At 46.1% G+C, this 22,820-nt stretch overlaps 1 protein-coding gene across 1 annotated transcript in view; it reads right to left on the bottom strand.

Annotated features, from left to right (window-relative positions):
- LOC144819957 (bifunctional heparan sulfate N-deacetylase/N-sulfotransferase 3) overlaps positions 1 to 22,820 on the bottom strand; it is a 532,418-nt gene that overhangs the window by 84,711 nt on the left and 424,887 nt on the right. The window contains exons 6-7 of the mRNA XM_078677644.1: positions 10,113 to 10,295; positions 933 to 1,029 (exon numbers count right to left, since the gene is read on the bottom strand). Coding sequence (XP_078533770.1) covers positions 933 to 1,029; positions 10,113 to 10,295 — 280 coding nt within the window. The remainder of the gene's footprint in view (positions 1 to 932; positions 1,030 to 10,112; positions 10,296 to 22,820) is intronic.

A 22,820-nucleotide genomic window follows, 5' to 3' on the forward strand; every position in this document is an offset into this window, starting at 1 on the left:
GGCACAGAGAAAGATGCATACCTTTCACTCTGGCAAGTTCAGCCATCACAAGCTGTTTTCAACCGTTCAACTAACCAGTAAACACCCACATCTGCATTATCACAGAGAAACTCCAATTTTGAGCTGAACTCCCATGTATCATTGAAAAGGAAAAGAATTGAAAATGTATCACTACAAAAGAATTAATATCAAAGACCATCACAGGGCACCCCTGACAAATCCATTTCTACCTCCTATGGTACCAGACATCGAGGAAACTGGACTTGGCAAGTTGATTTCCAAAAGAAGCAAAAAAAGGGTGAATTTCACCAATATTTATCATATCACCTCAGGGAAATACAGCGAGTTTCTGAAAACAGATCAGCCCAAGCAGGCTCTATAAAACAAATGGATTTATGCGCAGAATTCGTACATTCGTTACACTAGTAAACCAACTTGTGGCAGGAGAACATTGAGTTGTGAAGAAGGCTACCTAAAGCAGCCTTCATAAATCAGAACCTGGCAAAATCAATCCTCTCCTTTCGCTATCTGCAGATTGGTGGACTAGGAGACAAACCAATTGGTGTTTCTCGAATTAAAATTCACCCAACACTGATATGAGGGAGAATAATCTTACGAAAAGATGCACATATTGAATATACATGTATTAAACTAACAACTGCTTTTCGTTAGAGCTCCTTTCTTCTCCCTGATCAGCGGTGAACAAGAAACACAATAGGACTGAGACGATGATGCACCCACAACTTTTATTCTAAATGTTTACATTAAAATGCATCTAATCACTAACCCACTCCCTTCACGTGCCTGTAACTTCTCTAAGCAGCCACTCACAACACACACACTTGCTTGCTCATCCATTGATTCACTCGGTCCTTTGCTCGCTTACTCACTCACTCACTAACTCACTCACTTACTCTCATTCACTCACTTACCAGTTTTTTGGGGTCCGACGACTAGAAATTTCGGTAGGCGATCACAGGTTTTTTCCTTAGACCAGATATCTCTGTGTCGCTTGTCGTCGCAGGGGTTCTGCAGAAATTGGGGGGACAAAAGAAAAAGTAAAATTATATTTTATTACATGTGTCATATATATGAATCATAATGAGTGGGAGGGGCTGGAAGAGAGTTTTAAATGTAACTTTGAGGCAGAGACATTTTTGCTTTTTAAAATCCATCATATTGAGGTACTAACATATCAAAGTTTGAGACTCATTGGGTGGCTTCGCCAGTGGATGAGGCCGCTTAATACTCAAGGCTATCTTTTTTTAGTGTTTTTTTCTACTTCACGTTCTTCTAATCATATTTAAGGGTTTATCTTCAACCTTTCAGTGCAGCTGTAAAAAAGTAACAATCACTTTTTTAAAAAAAATAAGCTTTTGCACATTTTGTTCTTGCAACGCATTCTCTTGGGGTGTAAGTGTGATATTGTAAAGTGCTTGGTGAATTCATGGAAATAATTATTGCAGCTCCACCTGACTGCGCCTTTTATCTCATGAATATTTCCACACATCACATTTGTCACAAATATATTCATCATGCGAGAAAAACGACAGCTGTATCCTTTATGCCTAAGCTCACGAGTCTCGCGCACTTCAAGATTTCCAATAAAACGATGGCCAAACAACTGCATGGTAAGATGTACCTGTTTGCCGCACTCCTGAGATAAAATACATCCAAATATGTGGCATTTCTGAGGCAGTGTTTTCAGCACCCACTTTCTTTCCTTTAGTTAGTTTTGCAAAATCATTTGCAAGGCTCCAATGAAGATGGTTTACGCGTGCAATGAAGAGCGCTGCTTTTTACTGCTGTTTTTGTGCTGTTTTTCTTTTTCTTGTATACACTCAAAATGGAGCAACGGTGTTTTACTTTCTTTGTAAATAATAAATGTGGCACCTCACCGAAGCGGTCCATTTTTCCCCAATGTTGCTGATCCTTTAAAACCATATAAATGTGAATAGTGGGCTATGACCTGTGACCCATCAGTGTCAGGGCACAACTAAACGTCAAAAAGCCCATCGGTGGTTCATAAAGTGATGTTATTATTATTTTTGAAAATACTTTAGGTAGAAGCTGCCTGATCAAGGCCATGCCAACTCCATATTGGAGAGAAATTAGCTTATTGACGAGGTGGTAATGTCTTGCTTGATATGGTGAACTGGGGAGGTGACTGGTGAAAGCTTAAGCCATCACTCTCCCTCTCACCCCCCCCCCCTCTGTCTCTCTCTCTCTTTCTCCCTCCCTCTCTCTCTCTCTCACACTGGTAGACCTGTCAGCCTTAGGGTTGTCTTTCCCCAAACTTTTTAATGGCTTTGCCTCGCTTTTTGCTGTTCTGTTTTGTTGGCCTTAGGACTCTGGGCACTTTACCACTGCTAACCAGTACTACAGTGCATGTGCTCACTCCCCTAAAACATGGTAACATTGGTGTATCCACAACTGGCATATTTAATTTACTTATAAGTCCCTAGTAAAAATGCACTGTATCTGCCCTGGGCCAGTAAATTAAATGCCACTAGTTGGCCTGCAGCACTGATTGTGACACCCACTTAAGTTGCCCTTCAAACCTTCAAACATGTCTCAGGCATGCCACTACAGGGTCTGGATGTTCAGTTTCACTGCCATGTCGACTTGGTATTTAAAACCCACTGGCAAGCCTAAAACTCCCCTTTTATTACATATACGTCACCCCTAAGGTCAGCCCTAGGTAGCTGTGTAAGTAAAAAGCAGGGTAAAATACTTTTTTTGTTTTACGTGTCCTGGTAGTGAAAAACTTCCAACTTCGTTTTTCGCTACTGTGAGGCCTACCCTTCTCATAGGTTAACATTGTTGATTACTTGATACAGCTATTAAGTATAATTCCTGATTAGGAAGGAATAGGATAGTAGTGTTGGGCACCTATGGAATTGTAATGATAAATCCTCTTTAATGATAAAGCTGGATTTATGATTACAAATTTAGAAATGCCAATTTTTAGAAAGATTGCATTTCACTGCCCTTAAGCCCTGTGTGACTCTGTCTGCCTCCAATACATGTCTGGGTTGGGTGGCAGCTGGTCTTGTGCATTCCCTCTAGACAGTAACACAGAAAGGGAATTAAAGGGTGTTATTTACATCCTGATGGCCCATCACCAGGCTGATGGGCCTTCCTGAGCTAAGAGTGATGGAGAAGCTGGCATGTTTGCCTGAATAGGCTGTGCCCAGTCTCCTCACAATGGGGTTAACAGCCCTGTGTTGTCAGTGTAGCTAGCATGGAGCCAGGGTTAGGTAAGCAGGCAAACTCATGGAACTTTAAATGACCCTTCCAGAAGCGTCTCCCACCTTCCTGAACCAGGTCACCAAAGTATAAATACTGGGCCTCTGACACCATCAAGTTAGTACACTGCAGGAACTGTGGATACTCTGCCAGGAAGAAGGATGGCTGTGCTGCTGAAGGACTGCTACTCTGTGGGACTGCTGCTCTGAGAGAACTGTTTTTCTTCTGTTCTGTGCTGCCTGCTGCCCTCTTTGACTAGGTGAGAACGGCTGGACTTTCACCACTTGAACCCAGAGTGACTCAAATGGCTTGACTGCTTGCCTCCTGTTTTCTGAAGTCTCAGGGACACAAAATACTTCTTACAACTCTCCTGGTGCTGCTGGACTCTGCACTCTGTGACTTGTACCATTTCTTGAGGTTCCCCTCCAGTACTGAGCTTCAGAAATGGGTTTCTGCAGCTTTTTCTACATCAACGTCAATGGAGCAGCAGCTTTGAGCTGATCGGAATCGACACATCGCCCTTCGGCTCTGAAGCAGCAACTGTTTTATGACAGCTGCTCCCCAGCTGGCACTCCTCGATGTAAAGATTGGCTCAATGGCGACACAGTGTCTGCATCGCACAGGTGTTCATCATAGAAGCTCCCATCAAAGTAGTGGATAGGTGCCGACGCTTCCCTCTGTCCATGGATTGAAGTCTATGCAGCACCTCCTCGAGTCCTCAACGCTTTGCTCCATCCAAGACACTTTGTCAGCCGAACCTGTCTGTGTCCTGTAGCGGACCTGCTGTCGATCGGAGTCAGCCTGAAATATGCACTGGTCCCTCGCGACCTCAAGTAACCTTTTGACCGCTTATGATATTTAAGCACTGTTTTCACATTTAATTTATAAAAATCCTTACTAAAGTTCTACTTTTTGGATTATTGTTGTTTTGGTCTTGTTTTACTCAGATAAATGTTCTCTATTGTTCTGAACTGGTTTGGAGTTTTTTGTGGTGTTTTCACTGTGTTACTGTAATTTAAGGGTTACACAAACACTTTACACATTACCTCTTAAGATAAGCCTGACTGCTCTGTATCAAGCTACCAGAGGGTGAGTACAGGTTAATTTAGTGTGTTTATCTGATTTACCCAGACTACAGTGGTGGTCCCTACTTGGCCAATGAGGATACCACTGCCAACTAGAGATCCCATTTCTAACACACACATAGATAAAAAGGCATAAAGTGGCACTTTTTTGACTCACTGTTCCTGACACTGGCTACTGCGGCTCAGCTGTATTCAGTCATTGGCTAACAGACTGTACACCTGTGATGGTATCTGCCTGCAACATTTTCCAGATGTAAACACCCTTAAGAAGAAGTCCAGACACACTTGCAATAATTTATTTTTATTACAATTGTTTTAATTTACAATTGGTTTTATTCTCAGTTTTTTTGTGGTGGGGCCTACCCTAAACTCTCTGTCCTCCTTTTCCTGCTCGGTTGCTCTTTATTATCCACCTAGTGGGTCCATGACATATCGAATGGGCCACTGTTCATCACTAATAGCAGTCAGAAAGACTGTGTCATTGCGAGCTGTCTTTGCTTCCTGCTGCAGGGCTGTTGTTTACCACTCAAAATGAACGGCGTGTCTGTGATGTTTCCTGCTGCCTCCAACTTTCCCCCGGGGGCAGCTCTTCACCACAGACAGTGGCATATGGGGCAGTGAAGTATCTCCTGTTTCTTCTCCCTTTTCCCACTGATCCACCCATCACCACTTACAGTGCAAAGCGGGCCTGTTAAACTTCCTCCACCCCCTCTGATTCTCCCACCGGGCCACACTTCTTCATTGACAGGGCCTAATGGGTCGAAGAGGTTTCCCTTCCTGCCTTTTTTGAATGCAAACAAAATGTTTGTTTAAGAGGAGGCAATGATCCAGAGAACCATTTCTCTTAAACAAACTTAAGAAAAAAGACAACTTTATTTTTAATAGCAGTCCATTTCCTTTAAGGATAATGGGTTGTATTATTTTTTTAAGTTTACTTTATTCAGCAATCACAGACATGGTAGTCTGCTGGCCCCAGCTGGCCACCATCACTGTGCAGTTCTCTAATTGTAGTGAGACGTAATTTGCAACCTATCTCATTAATATTCATGCAGTAGGTTGGATTGTAATCTTAATCAAAAGGTGATTGGGGGATTGAAAACTGAAATAGAACATAATATCTCGTTCTGACAACTCTTCTCCCATTCCCATTTGTCTTGATGTACAACTGGGAAGTAGGGCTCCATCAGACAGGTGGCATGTAGTACTGTAGAAAACCAATGAATATCACCAATTTCCCCCCCTTCCAGGCATCCCACTAAGAAATGTTGGCCAACTTTCCATTGTCACTTCACAGGACACTTTGAGAGTGTGAAAACATAATGCCCATAAGACATGTTGCTTGCACGCAGAGGCAATAGAAGATATTTTTTGGTGGTGGGGGACTTTAGTCACGTAGTGCAGTTTTAGGGTTTCATTCTAAGTCTCCTTCCTTTAGATTGGGCTATCTTAAAATATATACCTCACCTGGAAATTGAGCTTATTTAGTCTGAGTACTATTTTTACTGCATTTGAGTCCTAATCCCTTTACCACCTCTTGCAGTATTGCAACTTTTGAGAGATACGTTTAGAAAAAAGGATCACTCTGGTATCCAAGCAAAATAATAAAGTAATCCTTCAAACACCAATGGTAAATATTGGCATCCTCCACATATACTGCCCAGTAACCACCTATCGCCAGAGGGCCTGGTCCATTGGGTATGTTTTAACCATTGATCTAAGAAAATGAAATTCAATCTCAGCTTTACCACTTCATCAGGATAAGCTGGAAGTGAACACAATTCTAAAGCTGGGCGTGACCCACAACACAGGATGGTAGATGCTGGCCCGTTTTCATTTCACTTTCAAGTTCCAAAGACGACTCAATCGTAGGCCATTTTCAAAGTTAAAGAGAATACTGTAAGGGGTGTAAAAACATATGGGACTTGTTTGTGAAAGCATATATTGATACTATAGCACATGCAAATATTTCCCTTGGAGGGGCACTTTATCTGAAGGTATGGTCCAGTGGACTACTTGGAAATACGCAATCAAGAGACAAGGCTTTTATTTCAAGCATTCCATTAGGCCAAATTGTGTGTTCTTCGGCAATTACTTTTTGAACTTATTCTTCCATTGTTTTCTGCCAAGATTGTGAGTATTTAGAATCAATGTAAAAGCTGCCAGTAAGCACGCAGTTAAAACAATAGGGCACTTCTCTAGTCCTACATATAAAATCCAATCAGTCTCATAGTATATTGATCAAAATGCAATATGGTGGCAAATGTTTCGTCTTTGCTGCAAACAGTGTGCTGCTATATGAGTAAAGTGTCTCTGCTATATGAGTAAAGGGTAAACAACCATTACGACGCGGTCATAACACCGCAGTACCATTACAACGCGGATTTTAGAACGCAAGTCGTTACCACGACTTGCGCTGGAGGGCGCTCTAGACTAAGGAATAGTGTGATTTACTATTCCAACACCTTCCCTACTGTACGTAGGCTGGAGTTGGAATAGTAAATCATACTATTCCTAAGTCCAGCACCCTACAGCGCAAGTCATGGTAACGACTTGCATTGTAAAAGTTGCGTTGTGATGGTACTGCGGTGTTATGTACCGCGTTGTACCATCATACATCCTGAGTAAAGTGTTTGATCCTGGGAAAACCATACTCTCTCTAGGCCTCTGTTTACTGATACGACAACAGGTGAGAGCTCTGAAACTGAGCTTAAAGGAAGAAATAAACACCAAGAGCATACTACTAGGACAAGTTCCCATTGTAGTTTTATTCACACACTCAGGGCTGTTTAACAGCATGATGCTGTATTTATATCACTATAGCTGACCGTGCTGCTGAAACGGCACTATGCAGGATCTGCCTCTGCTGCAACTTTGGCATACCAGTCACAATCACCTGTAGTAAAGCTCACAAAGGGCAGAAGTTAGAGTTGATTGTCCTTTGCTATGGTTTAAAGTTAGGAGGAATCAAAATGGGTAACAATGGGTGACCTCAGAGCAGAAGTCGAGGGCAGCGGCGTCACTAGGGAGGTGCGGGGGGTGCGGACCGCACCGGGTGTCACCCCATCATGGGGTGACACCAATCTGGTTACGCTGCTCTGGCTCGCTGTGTAATAAAAACACAGCAGGAGTACCGTAATTCTCACGGGCAGCATCATTCAGCAGCATGGCACCAGGCACCTGAGTGGCCTCGGGCGCTGCAGAGTCACCGCCGCCCCGAGTTGCAAATGCCAAGGAAGGAGACTGTGCAACAAATATTCCAAGACAGTACTCCAGTTGAATAACTGTGCTTAGGGGGCTGAAGGGTAGTCACGCTGTGCTGATTGCGCGGTATTACCCCGGCCGGCACTGCCGGAGATCCGAGAGCGAGAGGCCAGATACTGTGCGGGTCAGTGGTTTCTGCTTTAAGTTTATTTTGGCTGCCTGCAGGCCTTGCTGGGTCTTATGCACAGGACGGTGTTTTCACCGATATTACACGAAAGTGGGGGCTGTTTGGGGGCACGTTGAATGGTTGTGCAGCATTTTGTTTTATTTGCTGCGCTACAAGTTTAAATGCACAATCGCCATCACCTGTACCTTGCAAAACCTAATTAGAGCGTATCAGGCGGCAGCTTTCACACACCAGCGGTCGAAGGGTGCAGGCAGCAAGGGCAACTGACCTATCTCTACTTAAAGTGGGGCAGGGCACCCTGGCCAAGACTGCAGAAAATGTGCAATACAATTAATGAATGGAGCCAGGAAAGTGCTTCCTTGCCTGAACGCTCTAGAGACGTTTTTTTTTACAGTACATTGCTCGAGCAGGTTTAGCTGCACCTTCCTGATCACCTTGGCTGGCAGTAGCTAGACCAATTATATACATTAATAGCTTCACGTGGACAGCTGTGCTTGTGTTCCGAACGGGGTGCTAAAGTCAGCCAGGGTCGATGGCAGCTTACGGCGCCCTTTCGCCCTCCAGAGACGCCTGCACGGGGGCTCTGGGTCAATAAGGCCTCTTGGTGCTATTAGCATACAGAGGAACTAGTTAGCTTTATAAAGTGTCAGTCCAAACGTCTGGGGTAGCGGAAGTAACATCATGCACGCTTTGATCCCAAATGATGCCACATGGCTAACCCGTTTTACCACTGTTACCTTTTGAGTGAGGAAAGAGAAAGAAAAAGTTTACTAGAGAGGAAAATGAAAAATGTGACAATGGGAAGGAGGGAAAAAGCAAGAAAAGGATAAAAGGGGAGAAGGAAGGAAAGAAAGAACATGAACCACAGGTTCACAAAACTGTATTTTATGAGGATTATCTGTGAGCTACTGCTTTTTACTAGGTTAGTGCCCTTCCATTTCTACCACTTTAAAGCACTTTCAAGATCTGAGTTTTTTGTTGCCCAAATGGGTGTAATGTCTGTTATTTAAATGTTTTGCACTTCTTCATTGCTTGATTTGCTCGCGAGAAAGTGTCACTCATAGTCGTTGAATGTAACTCATAATTGCACTTCAATTATGAAAATGTCACACGTTAGCAATCGGAAACCTTGGCAGCTATGGTACTGTGCATTCACGAGTTAGACCCAGTACCGGCTTGCACAGGTATGAGCAGGGGGCGGGGTGGTGGAAGCCGACAGACTACGGGTTAAGTAATATTACATTTTATTTTTTTATTTTACAGAGTTTTATATAGCGCAAACTTGACCGAAATCGGGTATCAGAGTGCTTTACATAGCACCAGTTGCATTACATGAAGACACATTCATTTTTTGATAGCAGGGCCGGCCTAAGGCATGTGCAAGCTGTGCACCTGCACAGGGCCGCCAAACCCCAGGGGCCGCCACGCCAATATATATCCTTAGATACATATTTGCGTGGCGGCCCCTGGCAGGGATTTGGCCGCCTCGGGCCCCCTACCTACACTCCCTGCTCAGGGCCTCCGTGAGCCTAGAGCCGGCCCTGTTGATAGGCACGGGGAGATTAAGTTATTTGCGTATAATCACAGGATGTTCAGCATCATTGCCGAGACTCGAGTCCATGCGGTAAGTCGTGAGGGGGTGACACCATGAGTTACCCGCACCGGGTGACACCAACCCTAGTGACGCCACTGGTCGAGGATACGCACAGGTCCACGGGGTCCACCCACTATTATCACAGGGTGGACGCCATCTCCCCTGCCATGAAGTTGGGCCCTACAGAAACATGTTGAACTTGTCCCAGTGTAAGACACCAGGACATGTTCAGCTGCGCCCGCACGTTGTCTGCTTTCCATTTCCAGCAGCAACGTGCAGGCAGCGAGGGGGCTTTTTTTCACCTCCAGCTAGGTGTAAGTTAAGGGGCCATCAGCCCTCCTTTTTTATATATCTTGACTTGAGGCGGCTGGAACCTCACACTTAAATGTAAATGCCATGGAGGGCAACAAAGGCACACAGTTTGCTATCTCTTCACAGGTATTTAAGATAGGCAGCTTTTGCCTTTGTTCTGTCCCTGTATATAAGTGCTGACATTGTAAGATTGTCATAGGGCGTGGTCTGTTCCAGTAGTTACACAAATAATTTACATAGCATTAATTTATTTATTTTATAGCACTACGTCGTGGCATCATGTGCTGTGATGGCAGGCGTCATGATGTCACTTGCATAGTGTCTAACTTGGTCAGTCCCCCACTTTTCTTTATAGGACTTGTGCCCTGGGTGACCTGCAGTGCTTCTGTGCGAGCAGCGGTATAGGAGCAACAACTGCTGGAGAAACATGCAAAATGCAGGAAAGTTGGCCACCCTGCTCCTATTACCACAGCCAAAGCCTTACCTGCCACACCGGGTCCCTCTGCTCTGGGAAGAGCTCGAAGTACTTGTGCGCCAGCTGCACGGGCGGCAGGGTGTGCAGCCTCAGGTTGGTCCAGCGCTGAACGAAGTTGGCCAGGTTCACAAACGTGTACAGGCCCAGGCGGTCATTTCCGTAGTTGGATAAATGGGTCATGAAGATGCTGATCTGAAAAGGCAAAAGGAAAAACAAACATAGCATGTAAATTAAAAATTCCCACTAAAAACCAGTAGGTGGCACTGTTTGCACATTTTAAATATAATATTATGTTCTTTCCTGAACGGGATACCACTTTATAGCAGAATGAAACCGGAAAAAACAAACTGTATTTGGCAGAAAGAGAGAGTGATAGGGAGGAGGAGAGAGGCTGAGGCAGACACAGAGATGATATAATGTTATATATAAGATTTCTTGCTAGAATAGAGGTCTAGTGAGTTTTGCATACCTAGCAATGCATCTATTATTTATCCATATCATACAGACCAGTGATTTCACTATGAAACAAATAATGCTGACATGGGCAGCAGCGCATTCAGAAATCAACAGCGCTTACAAATGAGGGAATGTCCTAAGTTTACAATGCTATTATTAACATGAGTGAATCAATATGAACCAAAAAACAGGCTGAAGACATTTTAGCTTCGCTGGGTGAACATCCCATCTCCGAATTTCTTCTTTGTAAGCAGCACTTTTGTCGGCTCATTAAAGCAGATACACCAAACAGAATAAGCGGCCCGCCACTATTCGTTCTCAACATTTTCTTGAATGGTTTGGTGTTGATACGGTTGAGCTCTGTTGGCGTCTTTTATTAAATCATACCACCCTCCCCCAATCCAATGGGGACATTTGAGCATCATTAAGCATTACAAATGAGGGCTTGCGGGGTGTGCACAACTTTGGAGTCCTATCCCCAGGCAATTAAGGAGGGTGATGTGGTCTGGTGACCACAGTTTTGGTAATTGGCCACCAGAATGGGGTGGGTGGAGTTTACTATTCAGAGGAGTAGTCAGTTAGATGTGGCCCCTCCTTTTTGACCTGGCTGGGTGGCGCACTGGCCTTGTGACAGGGCTTTTTGTCAGTTCAGGTAGTACTTAAGGGTTTTAGGACTTGTAGTTTGCATGTTGTAGTGCAGATAGAGTAGTGTTTTGGCATGGGCAACTGTTTTTACCTACCGCGGAGCCCGAGCAACCTTGGCCGATGCCCAGTGGAGCAGTCCTATACAGCTATAGAGGAGTCTGGCCCTTTGGCCGCCACCTACCCAGCCGGTCATCTGACATTGTTTTTCCTCGTCTCCCTGTTCGTGTCTCCTTCCCTCCCCCTTCTCCTCCTCCCCCTGTGATTCTTTGATTCAAATTGATGTAACTATGTAAACTGTAACTCGCTGATTCAACTGATATAACTATGTATACTTTAACTCGCTGATCCTCATGTAAAGCGCTCTGATGTGGAAAATTAGTACGGTTTGGTAAACATTATCTGCGCCATCTTGCCTTTTCCCCTGATGCCACACTTTTTGTCGTGCGCACCCGCCATTTTAGGTGCCTCGATCAGAACCACCCTCTGCACGCCACTGACCCCCAGCACAGCTCTTCGCCCTCACAAGCCCCCCCCCCCATGCACTGGCCACCCCCGCTCTCACAGGCCCTGGGTCATAAACCCCTCTTCAGCGCAGCTCTGCCTCGGAATCCCATTTTGTTCCCAGCGCGACACCTCCCTTCATTCCTTTCATGGTCCCAGGTCCTTTGATACAAACCCCCCTTTTCCTGTGTGCCCGTTTGTCTTCCTCGTTCCCAGGCCGCCACCTGGCCCTGCGGATACTGTTTATTGCCCCCCCCGTACAGTAGGAAGCCTCTCCCATTAAAGGACCCTCGAATTGATCAAAGCCCCCACCCTATGAGATCCGATCAACCCCACACATCCCGTGAATCGGCGGAATGTCCAGCTGCGCGATAATCATCACCTGTTGTGACCGGGGTGGGGACTTCAACTGTAAATGTGTGTGGGAACGGGCCTGAAGGGGAGATTCCGAGGATGTCCTTTCATACTTCAAAGCATTGCAAGAATGTGTTACCTGCAATAAAGATCATAAACCTGTGTATAAGAGGCCAGGCCTCAGAGATGCGGTTAGAGCACCTCGTGACGATACTTGCTGTCTGAACTGATGTGTTCTCCTCCGGAGAAAATAAACCCTTGTTTCCTGCCTTCCAGTCTCCAGCGCCTGCCTCTTCATTGATTAATATTTTGTGGGTTCAAGAGGCGACACCGCCGGGCAATACTTAAGGATCTTTGTTTATTGGTTGTCCCTGACCCTTTTTTACAATTGGCGTCCCAAGCGTGGGGCCCATCAGCGACACGTGGATCCAGTGGGAGAGGTCCTGACGACAGAGTGAATGACTGCAACGATCGGGAGAGCTCCTGCCCAATAGACCCTCGTCTGGCAGCCGATCATCCGAACTTCACTGGTTCCGAACAGACCTCTCTCGAGTGATCTACGGTCCTGACTGGGAACCATCAGGAGTGCCGCGAGGAATACGAGGAAAAGAGGACGATCGGGCGCTGGATTCGGAAGACAAGAAACTGTCCATACGGTCCGGGTAAGGTCGTGTAAACACGACAAATTGCGAAATGATTGTTTGATTGTTTGGAAAATACTAGTATTGCTCTTTGTTGATTTGTTTGGAGATTCGCTGTCTGCAAACGGAGAAACGACAGGCTCTCTCTCTCTTTGCAAGCAGTGAAGGATAGGTAACGCAGCCATCATGCCTATCTTTCTCCCCCACTGATTGATTGTTTGAACCCGAACTACGGTTCGTGGATTGTTCACGGGAGATTTCCCTCTCCCACACTGATTAATTGTTTGACCCCGAACTACTGTTCGCGGATTGTTTTCTGGAGATTCTCTGTCTGCAAACAGGAAAGAACAGGTTCCTCTTTGCAGATAGTGAAAGGGTAGAGGACGCAGACCTTTGCGGGCCTACTTATTCTCCCCACTGATTGTTTGATTGACCGAACATTGACTGTTCGATATTGGTTCATGAGGTATTCGCTGCCTGCAAACAACGTAGAATAGAAATATTCTGTCTAGTCTTTGCACGCAGTGATAAGGTAGGTAGTGCTGACTTTTGGCCCCATTGTAATCCGTCATGCCTATCTTCTCCTCATTGATTGGTAATTGGTTCAACCCGGACCGTTTATTAGAGGTGGACCATCTAGCTCCGCTGGAAGGCACCCCTAATAAAGACATGTTCACAAAGTATGGATTAGTTACCATAGCCTATAGTAAGCTGTGGCACAAGTATACCAAAGAAAATCAAGAGAAACAGTGGCCACTGATAGGATCCTTCGATCTTGATAAAATAGAAACGTTAGAAATAGCCCTTTGTAGTAGTAAGACAACGCCTATTATGCTCGACAGTCTCGGTATGTGGCGCAAAGAAGCAATGCAACGAAAGAAAAGAGACGAAGTCAGAGTAGGTAAAGAAACTCGACAGACAACCTTCCAAGCATCTGGTAGGCAAAAGGAAGGGATAGCGGCAACACGGTTCCAAGGAGTAAACGCAGGAAGGGAACGGTGTAAAGGGATATACTGACAGGACAACCCCAAGACACAACGACCCGAAAGTAATCCCCCGACACTACGCGCAGGACGACCAGACTTAGGGCAAAACCAATGTGCTTTTTGTAAATATTCCGGGCACTGGAAAGCCCAATGCCCGACTCTACTGAACACAGGTAAGAGCAGAGGGCCGACAGAAATAACAGGCCGGCAGAAAGGGAAAAGGCGTGAGACAAAGATGAATCAGACTGACACGGACAGGCCGGATAGAACCACCACGTTTGATTACGCCCGATGGCACAGATTTCGCCAGACCGATTTCAGCGACATGTTTGAGTCCTCATAGATCGAACAACGCTAAGACGGGAAACCCAGTCTGGCTCTAAGTTACCCGGTGACGAACCCCGTACTACCGCTACTGTTCCCGAACACAAAAGCCACCCTTTCGGATAACATACAGAAACAATACACAGAGTAGTCTCGGACAGATTAGTATACATTCCATTAATGAACTCAAACTCCGAGTGCAATGGGACTGATTACTCTCTGTTGCCCCCCCCCCCCCACTCTGTAAAAAAAAAAAAAAAAAAGCGATTGCAGGCCTGCATAGACAACCCCCCATTACCCAGACATGCCTGTCCAAACAAAATACCTACCCCCACTCCGGAAGTTCCCGAAATGCAGCAGGTCACCGGTCACGCCCATCCGGAAGGTGAAACACACAGCACGTGCGGGGCGGGGCCTACTGACAGCCATCGATCGAAAAGGTCGCCAGTGGGATGTCCAGGAGGCACCACGGGCCCGGCATGTAATGGCCTTCCCATCCTCTTCTTCCTAGGACGGCGTCCCCCGGGCCACGAGTAGGGAGGGGGCGGATGCAGAGGACCCCCTCCCTCGTATCTCCTGGTCCGGCCATCACAAATACCTCCGCTGAAGAATTGGTGCAGGGTGGGCTGGGAGGGAGAGGCGGCGCGACGAGCCTCTCCCACCTCCCCGGGTAGGAGGTTTCCCAGCCCCGGCCCGGCGCCGAAATCCTCCAGCCGGGCGACGAACATACTTTCGCAGCACAGGACATAGGATGGCCAGCGACCATACTTCCGCAGCACAGGACATGGAATGGCCAGCGACCATACTTCCGCAGCACAGGACATAGAATGGCCAGCAACCATACTTGCGCAGCACAAGACATACGATGGCCCTCAAGTGTACTTGTGGAGCACGGGATGTGGGGTGGCCATCATGTATACCCGTGAAAAGGGGCGGCGTGGGGTGCACTGGGAGAGGGAGGCGGCGCGAACGAGTCTCCCTCGCCTCCCCAGGTGGAGGCGCCACAGCTGCACCCTAGCGCCCCGAGCCGAATGTCCTGATCCTACGCCACGGTGTTCCATTTTTTCGCCCCAGGAAGTCTCTTCCACTCTTGCAGACACAACAAAGGGCGGCTGCTGCGGGGTCTCAAAATGGCGTCTGGGCCCCCTGGAAGGCGGGTCTAGGCCGCTAGAGTAACTTTGACCAGTAATGTAACTCGGACGCTTGCCCACCGGGGCACGAGCCCCCACCTCCGACAGCATCCCCACAGCCTTGAAGATTCTACAAAAGTCCCAGGAGCCCTCGGCCCCTGCAGGCTTCCGGTGAGGAACAACTGCCTTGATCGCTAACGAAATGACCACGACATAGCCACAAGATGGTGGTGCTCTCATGTCAGCGCCAGCTTCAATCTGAACCATCCAGAAACATTGTGGGCTAACAAATTCGAGCGAGTTCCGGCTGAACCTCAACGTAACCCGGTAGGGGAGATTTTGCCCCCCCCCTTTTTTTTTGATCGACGGTCCGCATTACCTGCCCCTTCTGTTAGCACAAGTCTTTTTGAACTGCCGAAAGGGACTCTGGTCCAACCGCCGGTTGTGGGAAACATTTTGTCCCTGATGCTACTTCCGGACTAACCCGGCCTCGCCCAAAATGGCGCCGGTGTCAATAGGAACTTACGAACACCTCGTGGTGTTTTTAGCTAATAAGACTTGATGTTCTGAGATATGTATATGATCCTTTGTACACTTGACGAAAAAGAGGGAGGGTTCCTTTGACGAACATGTAAAAGGATCCCGTTAAAATGTTGGTTTCAATGTACGATTTATTATGATATTATTGTAACTGATACATAACATCGCTTATGACACAAGCCCACGGTATGCATCTAGGAAATTTGATTGCAACTAGTCTGACTGTGCTTCCAATTATGAAATGAATGCCCCTTGATCCCTCAACTATTGATAGACGTTTTTAGTTTCCTGCAAATGACTAAATAAACCCTTTTAAAATGTTTTTAATGCTGCAAAATAGCCCCCCCCCCTACTGTACGCGCTTCAGCCATCGCCGTGTCCGGCCAAATACGATTGCACTCTCATATCTACATGCTGAACGATTGTGCAAATAAAGGTTTTCCAAACTATGAACAGGTATTGCATGCTTTTGTAAAATGTGGGATCAGCGGGAGAGTTTTTCTGTGCGCTCTGCTTTGTTCTCTTTTTAAGGTTATTAGAAGATGGTTGCTCAGCCCCGGATTGAGGATCGAATCTAAGGCACGATACTCTGCCTCCAAATATGCGACTGGCTCAGGAACTAACGCATGGAGAACGACCTCGACTTCTGAGGACGGGTAAAGTGAAGCGGTGTAAATGATAGAATGTTATAAAGGTATGGTACTCAAAGGTACTAGGGAACAGGGTTGGCCGAAGAGCTGATATGCCTTAGGACATCACAGCGTTGAGAAAAAAAAAAATTTAAGGACCCCGATAGCTAGATACATCTACAAACTAGATACCTCGCACTAAGCGCCTCTGATTTTTAACGTTTCCCTACACACGGCCTATAATGCCACACTCGGACCGTCTCCCTCGTGAACAACCTATCGCTCGCCATCCTTGCCACACTGCCCGCCCCCCCCTGACTTCAGAAACCAAGACCCCAGGGATTATATCCCGAGGAGATAAGACGAGTATGTGGTAAGTAAAGGACTTTCGTGCCCGTGCATTTGATATGCTCGAATGTTGTTCCCCCTCCCTTCCCCTCTTTTCCTCCCTCTACAGGTTACAATGGAATCACGACTGAGGTATGGAGAAGATCTGAAACTTCGCCATGTCTGATACATGAAGCGGACTAACGCTGCAAGGTGGCACCTAAGGACACCCACAAACTACTCTTGTAACGAAAGAGCCAATAAGTTGTATGATATGATGAAACACGATCACCCCTAATCCGTGTTGCGTGAATGAGCACATGTCACGTATGTCTGAAACTATGAGAAAATGTTTTTATGCGACTGAAGCATTGACTTAACTAGAGTGCGAGAAGTGCGACACAATGATGCCTTTTACTCAATGCATGTCCCTTTGTACCCGGCCTAATGCTCGTCCGTCCCAAACTGCATGCTTTCGAAATTCTAACACAGACCCGTAATATCTCATGTTGTGTAATGCGCTGAATAACCTATCTTAATACACGGCCACTCCCCATGTCGCACGCGTACTATTTAGCCTATTGTTGCACATCTCTCTCTCTCTCTCTCTCTCTCTCTCTCTCTCTCTCTCTCTCTCTCTCTCTCTCTCTCTCTCTCTCCTCCACACTCTCACTCTTCCTAACGACTGACACCTAATTGGCAAACCACCACCCCTGGTGCACCACCCAATTGGCTCCAAATACCGCAAGTATTTGCACAAATTTGTCTTAAATAAAATCACCTTGATGCCATGTTACTACCTCTCCTTTCTGCTAAATATTGATGAAACCTAGAATTGGCCAAAAAGGAAAGGACAGGTAAGACGACTGAGGTTCCCTAATCTGACCCGTAATAAGGGAACTACATGTCAGTGGCTTCTATTATAAAAATGCCTCAGGTAACGCGACCTTCCCCGTCCCGAATTGTCTCAATACCCAAACAGTAAAGTGATCGAAGCATCCCCGTCTTCCCAGAACGCCCCCAGTTTTTGTATCAGCTGCCCCGGACGAGAGTTTGAAAAAAATGTCCCTCACCCCCGGTAGTAAGAGATGGGTCGACTTACAACTAACACAGGCCAGCCGTTGTTCCTAGAAATGATTTGCTGATGAGCAAGCTACAGAGTTTAGAATTCGAGAAATGTCACTGAACGCTTACCAACTGAACTGTGGCCTTCTGCTAGATAACGCCCTCATGACACAAAGCAAGACGATAGTCCCTCACCCCAGTTTGCTATGTTCCTAGTTGTTTTCCATAAGACCCCGGTCACCCCAAGGATGAGTCGAATAGTTATCGCAAGCCCCCCCGGTTTTTAATGAAGTAGTCAGGTTGTAAGAGACTATGTAGAAATTAGAATGATGTTTGCGAAGTTAAGATTAGACCGAAATGAAGAAATTGTTGCAGTAAACCCTGTTGAAAGTAAAATGTTTAGCTGAAAGATAGGATGCATTGATATAATGGAAAATTGTTTAGCCTATGTTCATTCCTCAGAAAGATGCCTATCAGACCATGGTGATAGCACGTTGCACTCTTTCGTAAAATACAAAGCCCTGGAGAACGGTATAGCTTCGTAAGGCTCGTACTAGGAAAGTGGGTCTCTGCCAGAAGAACTGACGTGACTGTAATAAACAAATGCAATGAATAGGTATCAGATCTCGTACCACGACAATGAATGTAATACCAACAAACACCAAAGAAATAGTTACGAAGGAAAGTTATAGGAAATCCAGCAGACCCATCATCAATTATTTATATGTTGGTTGTAAACCCCAATGTAACGGATGTTTCCCAGTTGCTTGGAGTTGGGAGAGAAATAGACTTATGTGATTACCTTCCTCTGCCAATTCTCTAAAGACTGTCTTTTCAAACTCATTTAAGGGTACCACTGTCGGAGGAGAGAGAGACCGGATGTGGGAGCACGCGGCCTGACTGCAGATCGTGGAACATCTGCGACATTGGCCAAGGCGAGACCGCAACAGTAAGGAGTCGCAGGACGAGGCACTGTTTCCGACAAAATGAAAGGAAAGGGCTGACCTGATGCCCCTGCTCGATGATCAACATGTGCCGAAAAGTCCCCGCCCTCTGAACTCGGTCATGGGCCCGCCTACCTGAAATTTTCCGTCCCCCTGGTCTGTTCCCGATCTGGCCCTGCTCCATCCCCTTTTCCTCCGACCTACCCTAAGGACTACTCTCACACCCCCTTCTTCCACCTGAACTCTTTGACAATCGACTCGAAAAAGAAAAACTGCGGTCAGATAGAATAGGGTTTTGTTGCAAACTAAAATGAAACTTGGGTGCCCTGTCTAAGGCACCCATGAAAGAATAGTTAGGACACAGGGCGAAAAAGGACCTTTTTGACCAGGAAAGCGAGGAAAAGGTCATGCCCTGCAACGCAGGACCTAGAATAGAGCTGGACACATAGCTCCACCGCCGGTGCTCAACAGTGCCAACAGAAGACGACAAAGAATGCTGAGAACTCACTAATAATGGTCCACGACGATAAGACTTCCCCTTGGAACAGTGACACCCCTGATTATCGTTTTTACTACGTCTCATTTCTCTCCCAGCCACCATTATATTGATTATGCTCCAACCGAATACGAAATGAACTTACATATGTAATAACCTATCAGTTCATATTCCGAATGACTATAAGCATCTATGAAATGTACCCGACGCTCTCACTACAGAATCGTTTTTTGTCCGATATTGCATTACTATGACTTTCCTGCAATGAGCTTAACGATGGGTCCGCCTCCTAAGATGAAAGATTTTAAATGTAAAGTTTACAGCTCCTTCACCTGGGTTCCTACTTCTTTACTTATGACCGCCACAGTAGACATGGATAGGAAATAGGCCAGCAAGATGTCTTGGGAATGTTAAAGGGAGGACTGTGGAAAATTAGTACGGTTTGGTAAACATTATCTGCGCCATCTTGCCTTTTCCCCTGAAGCCACACTTTTTGTCGTGCGCACCCGCCATTTTAGGTGCCTCGATCAGAACCACCCTCTGCACGCCACTGACCCCCAGCACAGCTCTTCGCCCTCACAAGCCCCCCCCCCACGCACTGGCTACCCCCGCTCTCACATGCCCTGGGTCATAAACCCCTCTTCAGCGCAGCTCTGCCTCGGAATCCCATCTTGTTCCCAGCGCGACACCTCCCTTCATTCCTTTCATGGTCCCAGGTCCTTTGATACAAACCCCCCTTTTCCTGTGTGCCCGTTTGTCTTCCTCGTTCCCAGGCCGCCACCTGGCCCTGCGGATACTGTTTATTGCCCCCCCCCCGTACAGTAGGAAGCCTCTCCCATTAAAGGACCCTCGAATTGATCAAAGCTCCCACCCTATGAGATCCGATCAACCCCACACATCCCGTGAATCGGCGGAATGTCCAGCTGCGCGATAATCATCACCTGTTGTGACCGGGGTGGGGACTTCAACTGTAAATGTGTGTGGGAACGGGCCTGAAGGGGAGATTCCGAGGATGTCCTTTCATACTTCAAAGCATTGCAAGAATGTGTAACCTGCAATAAAGATCATAAACCTGTGTATAAGAGGCCAGGCCTCAGAGATGCGGTTAGAGCACCTCGTGACGATACTTGCTGTCTGAACTGATGTGTTCTCCTCCGGAGAAAATAAACCCTTGTTTCCTGCCTTCCAGTCTCCAGAGCCTGCCTCTTCATTGATTAATATTTTGTGGGTTCAAGAGGCGACACCGCCGGGCAATACTTAAGGATCTTTGTTTATTGGTTGTCCCTGACCCTTTTTTACACTGATACCTCCGGGACTAGCCGGCGCTAAATAAAACTTTGCAAATAAATAAAATAATTGTGCCTAGCACACAGTATAAAGCGGTCATTCACGCACTGCACGAATTATGGCCAAAATAATCGAGAAGTCAAGCGGTGGGCACTGCGTTTGGGTGTCCCGCGCCTCACGCATTGTAAACGAAACCATGACGATATTATGCATTTTGTTGTGAGAGTCAAGAATTTTACCGCTAATTTCCGGGGCAACACCTGGTGATGGTTGCCTCGGGCCCCTTGTCCTCAAACTATAGAAATGAGTGCTGCTTTTGAATTTCTATTCACAAATGCTGGTTTTTTCAAAAATTTCTTTCACTCCTCATAGATTGATATCTCAATCGTTTTTAAACGAATCGGATTGTGATTCGGTCAGCCGGTATGAGATGCCCATGCTGGCCTGGGGTAATTATATAAATATAAATATAAATATATTTGTAACCATTACTCAATTGTGGAAACTTAATCACTCAGATTGACTACAGGGTGTGTCTCTGGTTTTTATTTGTGTCTCAACTCAACAGTGTCCAGAAATGATGGTCTAAAATTGGTGCAGTGACCGAGTGTTGAATACCCTGATGAATCTGCCGAAATTATTGGGGCAGTGAAACATGTCGGTATCAGGTACTGGTAGGTGACATTAAGCTACCAACCTCTCTTTTTTAATTCATCAGTTCACACTAAAATGAAGAATAAAGTAATTGAGTGGGTGTGTCTGTTGATTTTATGTCACTCTGTCCTTTATGAGTTAATGTTGTAAAACTCTTTGTTTAGCACCTTTACACGCATTTCATTTTATGTGTTGTACCAAGTTTGTTTTCTTTTGGGATTGGAAGGCAACCGATGATGAGAAAGGGGCATTGAGTTGGTAACATCTGCCAACATCCCCGAGGGTTGTTCGCCCGTGAGGTGCCTTCCTCTCCACCACACATTTTTCTTAGTTATGTGCACATGTGGTTGAGTGTGGATATATGTACTGCCAGAAAAGAAGGCAGACATTTGTTGGACATTGTTCTGGAGATTGTTTGAGTTGAGAACTTAGTAACCCTTTCGGAACAGTAGATTATGGGGACAATAAGACATTAGAGGATCCATACCCCACTGCGATATATAGCAGGGGGTCTACTCTGGTATGCTTGAAAAAATACAACCTGAGTGTTGTGTACTCATGTCAGCTAAATGTATTAATCGTCCCAGGTATAGGAATCTTATTGTAGATTGATTGCTTAGAGTGGAGGGCGATCCCTTACATACCTTTCCGTTCCCTCTTGGCTCCTTTTTGTTATTATATAAAAGACTATTGCCAGCCGCCTGTGGGGCCAGTAATGGAGCAGGAAGCAAAGCACCTGACAGGTTAGTTGGGGTAGGGGAAGCATTTACATGGCAGGCTGACCATTAGTTGTGGGTTAGTGAGGAGAGAGGAGGAGGGCGGGAGGAGTCAAAAGATGGAACAGGACCAGGTGGGAAGGGTTACGCTGCAGAGTAAGTGTTATGGATGGATGCAGGATCAGCTGGGAGAGTCTGATGTGGTTCAATTACTCCACACCAAAGACAGGGCCCAAGGCGTGGCATGGCATTGGACCACCTTCAAAGAGCAAAGATCAGGTTTGTAATGGCCTCCTTTCAGTCACTATAAAGACTCCTGATGAATGTGACAGATGAATGTGGCAATAAGGGTGTGGGAGACGGAGAGTTGCCAGGCAGAAGTGCAGGCGTGCAGAGTGATGAGTGGTGTCTGCCTGAGGACACTTTGCTGAATTACAATGAGGAGAATTTGGGGAAAAGAAAGAGAATGGACAGTGATGGTGGGAAAGAAATGGAGTGGTGGAATCTGCCTAGTTATTCCATCATTGGGGTTTAACTGCTGATGAGGGAAGTGGAGTTAGAGTTTACATAGGTGAATGTTCAAGAAGTTGAAAAAGTGAGTGCTAATGGCACCACTGGAGTGCCAATTGGTTTCAGGATGGCAACCTTTTCATGAGGTCATCGATCATAAAACCAGGAAAGGAGTTGCAGATAGCAAAAAGTTGCACACAAATAAATCAATTGGTTTAGGCTGTGAAAGGGAGGTAGAAGGTCAAGCAGTCCATCTCTTTAAGGGTAGGTATGTTCAGGATCAAGAAACGGGAACTGAGGATCTGCAAAGGCAGAGCAGAAAGAGAATGACACAGCGGAGGGTGGTAGTGATGACAAAGGGGGCAGGGCAAGGATGAAGAATGTCCGAAGAAGAAGAGTAAAGAGGTGAAGGTAAAGAAGTTTCCATACATTACAAAACCTTTAGGGTGCAATTAATGGAGTTGATAAAAAAGCGTATATATAAAAAGACAAATATATCGAGGTTTTTAAAA

Source organism: Lissotriton helveticus, chromosome 2_1, assembly GCF_964261635.1.
Source record: "Lissotriton helveticus chromosome 2_1, aLisHel1.1, whole genome shotgun sequence".
Lineage (NCBI taxonomy): Eukaryota > Metazoa > Chordata > Amphibia > Caudata > Salamandridae > Lissotriton > Lissotriton helveticus.